The following is an 11,342-nucleotide window of genomic DNA, read 5'->3' as shown; positions in this document are numbered from 1 at the left end:
CAGAGCACTTCTTCATACTGTGGTTGACACCAGACACCATCCTTTTTAAACCTTTCCTAAGTTGGTGTGTGAAAAGCTGTTTTTAAAACTCATTTTGATACGTTGACTTTTTTTTTTTTTTTTGAGACAGAGTCTCACTTTGTTGTCCAGGCTAGAGTGAGTGCCATGGCGTCAGCCTAGCTCACAGCAACCTCAAACTCCTGGGCTCAAGTGATCCTTCTGCCTCAGCCTCCCAAGTAGCTGGGACTACAGGCATGCGCCACTATGCCCGGCTAATTTTTTTTTTTTTATATATATATCAGTTGGCCAATTAATTTCTTTCTGTTTTATAGTAGAGACGGGGTCTCGCTCTTGCTCAGGCTAGTTTTGAACTCCTGACCTTGAGCAATCCGCCCGCCTCGGCCTCCCAAGAGCTAGGATTACAGGCGTGAGCCACAGCACCCGGCCGATACGTTGACTTTTTGATGAGTAGCAAAAAGCATCAGGTAAGTGAATAGTGAGAATAAAAACAAATGTCAGCTGGGCGCGGTGGCTCACGCCTATAATTGTAGCACTCTGGGAGGCCGAGGCGGGTGGATGGTTTGAGCTCAGGAGTTCAAGACCAGCCTGAGCAAGAGCGAGACCCCATCTCTACTAAAAATAGAAACAAATTAATTGGACAGCTAAAAATATATAGAAAAAATTAGCCGGGCATGGTGGCACATGCCTGTAATCCCAGCTACCTGGGAGGCTGAGGCAGAAGGATCCCTTGAGCCCAGGAGTTTGAGGTTGCTGTGAGCTAGGCTGATGCCACGGCACTCTAGCCTGGCAACAGAGTGAGACTCTGTCTCAAAAAAAAAAAAAAAAAAGTCAACACAAAAACAGTCTTCTAATTGCTAGTCATCGTGGGCCACTAAGGACCAACCCAAGTGCCATCAGCTGCGGAATGGATGAGCGAAGTGTGGTCCACCCATACAATGGAATATTATTCAGCCATAAAAGAGAATGAAGTGTTGACATGCACTACACCATGCATGAACCTCGAAAACATGATGCTAAGTGAAAGAAGCTGGACACGAAAGCCCGTGCAGTATATGATTCCATTTATATGAAATGTCCAGAATAGGCAAATCCATGGAGATGGGAAGTGGTTGCCTTGGGGATGCGAGGGAATGGGAGGATGGGGGAGTGACAGCTAAGGAGTGTGGGTTTTTTTTTTCCCCTGGGCGATGAAAATGTTCTAAAATTGATTGTGGCGATGGCTGCACAGCTCTGCGAATATACTAAAGAGACCATTGAACTGTCCACGTTACAGAGGTGAATTGCATAGTATGTGAATGCATCACACAAATATCTTTAACAGCTATCTCAACACCTGTTAAAAATGATTCACAAACTTCACTCATTCCAAGCATGTCAACTGCCTACTCTTTGGGAGATGGTGGGAACACAGCAGTGACCAAGACAAGCGCAGTTCCTGTCTTCATGGAACTAATAGTCTAGTGGACTTGACATCCCACTCTATCCTATGTCCTCGGAAAGAAAATACATGTTAAAAAAAAAATCTTTCTGAGACCATCAGAAATTGTACTGGCTTCTCTAATTTACACTTTTTGAAGAATAGCACTCTTCAGAGAATTGAACAAACCTGCCTGATCAGAATCTGCATTTTGACAACGCCGCCAGGTGACTGGTCATTCACCTGCTATTCAGGTCTGGGAGCACAGACACAGAGGATGGCCTTTTATCCAACACACACATCCTGTCTACACTACCCCAAGGCTAACATTCTACGCCAAGCACAAACCCATCCATGCCACGCCCTGTGTCAGGGACAGTCTGGGAGGTGCCATCTCACTCTGCTTGAGACGTCCTATCCATGGGGACTCGCTCCGTGAGAGCCTACCTGCCCACTCATGTGCGTCTCACCTGTAGACAACGTTCCCCCTTGTTTCCAGGTGAAGTCTGCTTCCCTCTGGCAGCACCTCTGTTTTCTATTGCTGCCCGACTAATTACCACGGATTCAGAGGATTAAAACAACACACATCTGTAATCTCAGCGTCCTTGATGGGGAGTCTGGGAAGGGGTTACCTGGGCCCTTGGCTCAGGGTGGCACAAGCTGCAATCAAGGAGCCGCGTGCGGCTGTCTGAGCCCTGGGGCCTCTGGTGAGCGCATTCGGGTAGTTGGGGACGTTCACTCCAGCGGTTGCTGGGCTCCGGCCGTGTGGCCCCCACAGGCCGGTCACAGCTTGGCCGCTTGCTTTCCTCCAGGCCTGCCTGAGCCAGTCTCTGACTTCTTCCATTTCTGACTTTCTCATCTCTGACCGATTAGGTCAGACCTACCCAGGATCATCTCCTTTTTGATTAACTCAAAGTCAATTAATCAGCAACCTAACCTCGGGAGTGACACTCCAGCACTTGCACCCGTCCAGCCCCCATGGGGGGAGGGTGTTGCACAGGGAATGTCCACTAGGGGGCAGGAGTCTCAGGGGCATTTTGGAATTGACTCCCCGGGTCCCTGTGTCGCCCAACACCAGGCGGCGCCATTCACAGGGCTTTCTGCCCGAGTGGCGTCCTGGAGCCATGCAGGTGCCGCTGCTGTGGCCTTTGTCTCGCTGGCTTAGTTGGCATTTTTGCCTTAGAAACCCCCCTAGAATTCGCTGAAGCTCCCTTCCTCCTGATCTTCCTTCAGATAATCCAGGCTTTTCCCAGGCAAAACAGACCCAGCTCCTTCCAACTGGCATGGCGCGACGTGACTTCATATTAAGTCTGTCTCAGCAGACACGTGCCGAGTGCATGCGTGGTGACAAACATCTTGCCTGGCAGTGTCACCTGTTCTATGACTTATCTGGCCAGCTTCTTTGCCCTTTCTTGAAAACACCCCAGTTTGTCAATAGTCGACTTACAATGTAGTATTTACTGAGTGCCTACCCTCTGCCAGACACTGTTTGGAGGGGCATACATGGGTGATCTCAGTGAACCTTTCTAGCAACATCGTGAGTTGTATCATGCTGTTTTACTGATGAGGAAACTCAGGCACAGAGAAGTTAAGTAACTCCTCCAAGATCGCACAGCTTGCAGGGAGGGAGCCAGAAATTGAGCCCACACAGTTTGGGCCTACAGCCTGCGCCGTCAGCCACCATGCAAACAAAGCTCCCTCCTAAAGCCACCCTCTGTACCCCGCAGGGCTGTCCCAGAGCCAGGGGACATTCCCTTTTAGCTCTTTGAGTTGCATTCTGTGTTTTTAAAGTCAACATCCTCATTCCCCTTTGCTTTTTAGCAGGTGTGTTATTTCATTGCCTTAAACTGAACTCCGAGTCCATTTTAAAAATCTCCGTGTTTGTCATGTGAACTGCGGAAAGTAAGGTTTCCCACTTCCTCGTTGAGGTTAAGGCATTTAAAGAAATTTTTTTTTTTTTTTTGCCACATTCTGCTGTGTTTGCTGTTGGCCATTGTTACAGCCAGAGGCCCCTGTCAGCTTACTGTTTGTGACTGGTATGATTGCGGTGTCTCATGTATTAAGCACCTACTGTATATGCAATGCCATGCTTTGCATTCCAAAGACAGAAAAGGTCCTTTGAATCTTAATGAACAGAAATACAAGTTCCTGAAACAAGAAAACAAAGATATGCAAATAGCCGCTAATAGTTTAAAGAATACTGGTTTTACTAGGGCATGTAACAATTTTCCAGCATGTTCTCATCCATTTCAATGTGCTATAATCCAAAGAGCCCCTTCCCCACAGAACAGCTGCCTGTGTGGGCCGGGGCCCCACCCTCAGTCTTCCCGAGCCTCGGTTTCTCCTACTGTGGGGTTGGACAAGTCTACAATCCCTTGTTTGTAATTTTGAAATCAGGAAATGCCAAAACCATTAGCTTTCTTCCCCATCGGTTCCGCAGAAATTCACCGAGCTGAGCTGACAGGAGGTTACTTGAGGGCTCTGTGTGGCTCATTTCGCGAGAATATTCACGCGCTTCGCTGAGACGTAGGGTGGCGCGGCACGAGCGCGCTGCCCCGGCCACCGAGCGCCGGCCTCACATGCGGTGCGTGCCCGCACTCGAGATCTCACACCCGGATTCCCACTCGAGCACGCCGGCCCCGGCGGCTGTGGATGGGGGGTGGCCGAGGGCAGTGGGTGAGAATTCACAGAGAGCAAGGAAGCTCACCTCAGGAACCAAAGGCCTGTCACCTCTGACCTCCCGCACTGGGCAGTATTGTCCACCCACTTACCATCTAGACAGAGGCAAAGACGAAATACAGGGGCACAATCTCCGTAGCTGGAAGGAGAAAAAACCCCTCTTTCCTCCAACCCCGAGAGTGACCCTCCTCTCGCTTCTCACGACCAGGGAAGCTCTGCAGTAAAGCCACACGTTGCCCCTTAGGAGCCCTTTGGACCTTGACCCTTGGCCTCTGGCCTCCAAAGCAGCAAGAGCCTTCATGAGGCTCTACTGTGGGAAGGAAAGGAATGGCGAAAACCCCCCAAATTACCTCCGGGAATTAGCAGCTTTCCCTACTGCTGGGAGAGGACGGGCAGCTGCCGTCACTGTCTCTTGTTTCTGGGTAGTGAGAATCTCAAAGTGGCACGTGAAATGTGTTTAGAACCTGGTTTTTCGCTGTGCTTCTATGAAGATGGGTTGTATTTGAAAGTATCTCACCGGGGGCCAGGGAGCAGGAAACAGTCACTAAGTGGGACGGACGGCAACTTCCCATTTTGATATACATGTTTATTGAGGACTTATAATGTGCCAAGGCCAGCTGCTGGGCTCCTGGAACTTTCTGTCTGGTGGTGAACTTAACAAGGGAGCAGAAGGAAGACAGCCTCAGAGGGCCACCTAAAAGGGCATGTCTGTTTGGGGGACAGGAAAAGGGCTTCTGGCGAGGGGCCTCAAGGCCAGGGAGAGGGCGGGGCGGGGTGGCCAGCTAAGTGGGCAGCCTAGGGCATTCCAGATAGGACAGGCTGGCCATATACGTGGCCAGCAGACATGGCACATTCAGGGGACCCAGAGTCACAAACCCAGACACCTTTAGGGGCCAAGATGCCAGTGAGAGACTGGGGCCAGGTGGGGAAGTCTGTGGCTAACTTGGGCAGCTCTTTAACTGGCCATCCACGTTGCCTTGCCACAATGCAAGCCCACGGCTTCCAGATCCTTCCTTTCTTTTCAAGGGAAGCCACACACCTGGATGTGCATGTGAACTATAAAAGGCTACCATATGAAAAGGTACGTGGATCTGAGCACTGCAGCATCCAAACCAAACCTGCCTACAGGTTACGGGGGGAAGGGGGAGGAGACCCACTCTCGGGTGTGGACGTGGGCAGCAAGCACCCCTGACGCTGTGCGACACTGTGCTCTGAAGGGAGATGACTGGCGGGCATTTTAGGACGGTAGTGGAACAGGTGGGGCGGCAGGGCAGGCCCAACCCCAGGGCTTTCCCAGTAGGCTTGGACCAGGGAAGCCGGCGACAGGATCCCAGGGCAGGGTCACCTTGCAGGAGGCAGTGTGGGATGCGGGGCGGGTAAGAACTTGGGTTCTGGAATCAGAGTCTCTGAGCTCAAATCCTGCCTCTCCCATTCACCAGTTAGGGTCCTGGGTGAGTGACTTAACCTCTCCTGGCCTCAGTTTCTTCTTCTGTAAAATGGGAATCATAGCAGGACCTACCTACCTCGCAGGGTGTGGTGGAGAGTCAATGAGGCCATCTATGAAAAGAGCTTGGAACAGTGCCTGGCACATAGCAAGCGCTCAGGACACGTTAGCAACGAGTACTGTCGCAGAGACCAGGAGACCTAGAAACAGCGGCTGTACGATCACCCAGGCCCAGAAGGTTAAGCCAGCGCTGGGACAGTGCAGATTGGAATCACCTGGAGGATCCTTTAAAACTCTCAAAGCTGAAGCCACACTCCAGACCAATTAAGTCACAATCTCTGGGGTGGGGTCTGGGCATCGGTATTTTCTGGAAGTTTCCCAGGAGTTTGCAATGAGCAGCTAAGTTTGGGGACCTCCGCTGGTCTAGAACCTTGTGTGCCTGAGGCCTGAGCTGGGAGAACTGACTCTGAAAAGACAAGGCCAGGCAACCGCGCTGCGGCCAGAGGTGGAGCAGATAAGGTGCGGGGAGAAGGGCGTGTGACCTGGGGCCCAGGTGGGGCAGGGCTCCTGGGGCCTCCCTGGCCTGCAACCTCGGACACCCCCACGCCTGGATGGGGCCGCCTCCTGTACCCGGGAGGCCTCCAGAGCGGGAGGAGGCGGCGGCTGCTCCGAGCCCGGCTTGGGCGCCAGAGGGAGCTCGTGGGAACGCGCCACGGCTCCATCCGAGAGCTGGTTCAAACTGGTTTGGGCAGGGTGCGGCCTGGGCAGGCTGCATTCCAGGCCTCAGGCTGGCCGCCTGGCCTGGGGCCTCCCCGAGGGCTGCGGGACCCCCGAGGGCAGGGCCCTGGGGCAGGAGACAAGCACCCCTGAGAGGCTGGGGACAGACTTTTAAAAATCCAGTCCTCTTTGCTTAAAACCACTTATTTGGCCTCCCACGGGGGTCCCTGGCCAATGCCAGTGGCGCGGTGGGCCGGGACAGGGGTTATCCTCAGACCTGGGTGTGCCTGTCCGAGCCAACCGCAGGCCTGGTCCAAGTGCGGATGCCCAGCTCTGCTCTCCTGGAGAGCCCGGTTCCCAACGTCTGGGCTAGCGCTCGGGGCATCTGTATTTTCAGCAAAATGTTTTTAAGGCACAACCACACATTCAGGAAAAAAAGGCTAGGCACAAAATGACTGTTGGCTAGCTCACTTGGCCTGGGGTACGAACGCATGGCTGGGATGCGTATGGGGAACGCGGAGACCCCTTCTTTAGCCCCCCTCCCCTGGAAGGGGATGCGGGCAGTGAATGCTTTTAGTTAATATCCCAGACGTTTTGTTTTTTAAGGAGTCATTTCAGGCATTCAAAAATTAAAATATTATAACAAGCATCAGCTGAAGAAATAAAGCATTGCAAATGTCCCAACCCTTCTCCTGCCCCTGTTCCATGTCATCCCCCTCCCAGGAGCCGCGCTCCGGCACGTGGGGGCATCGCTCCCGTGCACAGCTTTGCACTCCCACTCCATCTGTCTGTATCCATAAACAATATATAGTGCGGTTCTGCATGTTTTAAAAACTGTAATGGCAGCGTGCCCTACAGAGCCTTCTGCAGCGCATCTTTCCCCCTCAGCGCGATGCTTTTGAAATGCATCCACCAGGGGAGTCTGTTGTGGGCAAGTCTTTTTGGGCGATCTGAGGCTGGGTCCGCGCTTCCCTGGGGGAGGTGCCCAGCCCGCGGCAGGGGCGAGGGTCTGAGGTTGGTTCCCCCGCGGGCAAGTGATGCGTGGAAGGCTCGCAGCATGGGGAAATCAGCACAATGACGAATGACCAAGTGCAGCCGCAGGAAATTCCTATAAAACCCTTTTCCCAAGCACCTGAGGCCCAAGGCTTTGCCAAGAACTTCCCAGAAGAGGACTTTGAAGGCCTGAATATCTGGATACGGAAAAATTAGCGGCGGGCAGATTTGTAAGCGGGAATTGTACATTGATGGATTACCCCAAAGGCAGATCAAGTATGTGTTTAGACCCCCCTACCTGGGGTTTCGAATTTAACAGGAGGAGGAGGTGGGTCATCTCGTGTATTTATAATATTTGCAACCCCCAAACCAGCCCATTAAAAAAAAACAAATTTAATGTTTAAAGAAAAGTCATAAAAACGAAAAATCAAAACTCTAGACTTCCCTATACCTATTTACCTTTCAGCACTTTCCTCATTAGCGCTGCTGGGGGGGTGCCCCCCCGCCACGCCCGCTTCAGCCCGGGCCCTCTAAGGGGTCTAGGCAAGGTTCGGAAGACGGCGGGGTGCGGGGGCCGCGGTGGGGCGGGGAGGGGCAGTTGTCAAATTTAGTGCACTTGAGAATTTCCGGAGAGAGCTTTATAAAAGCTGTCCCGAGGAGGAAGGAAGAGGAGAACGAACCACTGCGCCCCGGCTTCCCTAACTTTCAAGACCTGTCTGGCATAAAATAGATGCTTGAGTAGGATGGGCCTGGGGGGCCGGCAGGGGGGCTTTGGGCTCTAAGTGCCAGGCGCCCCAGGACAGCAGCTCTCTATCCTGGATGCCCTTTGAAATCACCCGGGGAGCTTTAAACAACGACGGATGCTCAAGTCCCACCCCCAGGGGCTCTGACTTAAGCGGCCAGGTGTGAGGCGGCTTTCTGGGCTTTCGAAAACTCCCGGGAACCAGCGCTCCATCGGGATTCCCGTGGAAAGGGTCTCAAATTTGGTTCCAGGAACCACCTGGAAAGCTTCAGAAGATCCCGAGGCCCCGGTCCCGCCCCACGCAGAGACTGCGCGAGTCCCGGGCTCGGGAAGTTTGAAAGGTGCCCAGGTGACCGCAGTCTGCAGGGCAGCGTGCCCGCCGCGGGGCGGCCGGGTGGCGCGGGCGGCTGCAGCGCGCGCCGCTCGCCACCGGGTGGCGCTGCCCGCTCGGCCCGCGCTCCGGAGCCCCGCGCGGCGGCCGCCGGGCGCGCACCTGCCCCGCCTCCGCCAGGCGGGCCTCGGGGCGTGCGGCGGGCCGGGGGCGGGGCTCCCGGGCCGGGCGCGGCGACCGCTTCCCGGGCCGCCTCCGCCAGCCGGCCCGCCGCCCTCCCGATGCTGCTGGTGGACGCCGACCGGCCGGAGCCGGTGCGCAGCGGGGCGCGCGAGCTCGCCGCCTCCCTGACCCCCGAGCCCCGGGCCGAGGTAGGGACGGGCAGGAGGGGCCGTGCTGGAGGTCGCGGCCCCGCACCCGCGCCGGGACGCCGGGCTGCCCGCAGCATCCTCGGGCGCTGGCAGCGGGGCCCCGGGGCCCCCACTCCCAGGTCGCGCCTGGTCCTCCTCGGGGCGACACCGGTCCTCGGGCCCAGACCCGCCTCCCGTCCCCGCCCGGCCCCAGCCTCCGCCGGCCGAGCGCGCTCGGAGCTGCCGCCGTCTGCCAGGCTGGCCCTGGGGAAGCCCGGCCCGGTCCCCCTGCCCGGCCTCGCCGGCCCGGCCCGGTCCCCCCCTCCCCGAGCTGGGCCCGAGGCCCGGTCCCCCTGCGGCCAGGAGGGCAAGCACCGTGTCTCTGTCTGCAGTTTCTGCTTTAAGAGGATAAAATGAAAGTAGGTCTGAGACTCGACCTTCCAGCTGAAGGCAGTCTGCGGGCGGTGCTGCGAAAAAGTTATTTACCCAAGTTCACCGGGACTTATTCAGAAACCCAACCATTCTCTTTTTAAATCACAGAAGCAGCACAGAAGTATTTAACGTAGTAGGTGAGCATCCCTCTTTTCTCTCCCACCCCAATTCCAGCTCTCAAAGAAAACCAGCATTAGCAGTTTGGTTAAATCAGTGTAGACATTTAAAGATTGCATTTGCAAATGCAAATACCTGTGTGTCTATATGAGTTTTTACAAGGCCCCACTCGATGCCATAATACCTGTCCTGCAACTTGCTTTTCTTTACTCAAAATAGCGTGAACAGATGGGTAGCGACTGCTGACGGGCCGCTGTGGGGCTGCTTTTCAGGGTGATGGACATGGCCAGGAACTGGTGGGGATGGCTGCACAACTTTGTGAATGTCCTGAAAACTGCTGACTCATACGCTTTAGACGGGTGGATCGTAGGGTTTGTGAATTATATCTCAGTCGTAAAAACCACATGGACTTATTTCCATGTCAGAACGGACCCATAAGAACTGTCCAATAGAAATGTAACTGGAGCCACAAATGTGAGCCACCTGTGTAATTTTTTAGTGTTCTAGGAGCCACGTGAAAAAGAAACAGGTGAAACTATCAAGATATTTAAAATAACAGTCTATATCCAAAATATCATTTCAACATGTAATTATTATTTGAAAGATTAATGAAATTTTCATTCTGTTCTTTGTGCTGCTTTCAAAATCAGGGTTTTGTTTTTTTTTTTTTCCCCTTTCATTGTCCTTTGCCTTGGTTGCTGCATGGGCATACAAAGGGATAGCAGATTTTAAAATAAAGCTTTTAATACTGAATTTTCAGCACCTCTCAGTTGGGTCCAGCCACATCTCAGGTGCTCAATAGTCACACGAGGCTAGCAGCTTCCTCACTGGAGCTCGTAGGTCTGCATCATTCTTGGGCTTCCTGGTATCCCAATAATCGCTCCTATTTTCTGAGCACATACTATGTGCTGGCAGAGTGTCGAGCCATGTTCATTGGTTATGTCGCTGCATCATGGCAGTGACCCAGTGACTAGGATGGTGTTATATGGATTTTATAGCTCAGCAAACTGAGGCACTCGCAGAAGAAATGACTTTGTGTGGATGTACTGTAATCGATGGACCATTTGTGAGTGACCCAGAGCTGCTGTCTTTTGCCAGGCTGGGTCCTGGGGGAGGCTCAACCCCCAAGTGCACCTTGGTCTGGCATCCCAGGGACATGGGGCCAGGCATTCACGCTGTCTACTATTTTTCACGGGTTTTTAGCATCCTGAGTGTGTTTCTTTTTCCTTCTCTCCCTTACACATAGCAGTGAGATGTCATTGTGCCCAGTGGCCAGAGCCCGGCTTCATTTTGTCTCTATTAGGGACAGTCTTCAAGAGAAACTGCGTGTGTCAATTTCATTTTCTCCCTCGGGGCTCTGTTTAACTCAGACTCGGGCTGGCTCGTATTTATTGGTAAGGGACGTCCGCGAGAGCCCAGACTCCCAGTAGCTCCACGTGGCAGGAAACCCACTTAACGCACTTGCTGAAGTTTATTTACCAAAAGCAACAGAAACTGCACCAGCGCCGAGTCACACGCAGCTTCTACTTAAAGCTTAATTCATCAGCAGATCCCTGAGCTGAAGCTGCTTCCAGGTTGGCGAATGAATGAGCTGGAAAGGGGCAGCCTGGCTCGGGAACAGGCCTGGCAGCAGGTCCTTCTCTACCAGCCCGGCTTCCACGTCTCTCTTGGATTTTAAGTGAAGGAGCGGGAGTCTCAGCCCAGCCAGCCCCGGGCCTGGGGCGTCCTGGGTTTCCCAGTGAAGTGGGGCTGGCGTCATTCAACAGCTGGAGCCCCTGTGTGTGCCAGGCACTGCCCAGGGCTGGGGACACCGCAGGCAGTGAGACACTCGAGGCCCTTGATGCCATGGCACTGCCAGACAATGAACACGTAGCAAATCAGACCTCTAGATGGGGTGGCCCGTGCTCATGGGCACTGGGGCTGTCTGTGGGAACCTGTGATAAATGCTCAGAGCACACCACAAGGGGCAGGGAAGGATTCTCTGAGAAAGCTGGAGTCCACTGAGAAAGCACAAGGAGGAGGGAGTACAGAGATCCAGGAGGGTGAACGGAAGGTTATCGCCTACGTGCAGTCAGGGAGGGCTTCCCCGAGGCAGTGCC

At 53.9% G+C, this 11,342-nt stretch overlaps 1 protein-coding gene across 1 annotated transcript in view; it reads left to right on the top strand.

Moving 5' to 3' along the window:
* The first annotated feature begins 8,440 nt into the window (after positions 1-8,440).
* Positions 8,441-11,342, top strand: part of BCAS4 (breast carcinoma amplified sequence 4) — a 53,348-nt gene continuing 50,446 nt past the window's right edge. The window contains exon 1 of the mRNA XM_012766144.3: positions 8,441-8,715. Coding sequence (XP_012621598.2) covers positions 8,626-8,715 — 90 coding nt within the window. The 5' untranslated portion in view covers positions 8,441-8,625. The remainder of the gene's footprint in view (positions 8,716-11,342) is intronic.

Source organism: Microcebus murinus, chromosome 16 (assembly GCF_040939455.1).
Source record: "Microcebus murinus isolate Inina chromosome 16, M.murinus_Inina_mat1.0, whole genome shotgun sequence".
Lineage (NCBI taxonomy): Eukaryota > Metazoa > Chordata > Mammalia > Primates > Cheirogaleidae > Microcebus > Microcebus murinus.
Note: the sequence above shows the minus strand (reverse complement) of the source record. Positions and strands in the feature narration are given on the sequence as shown.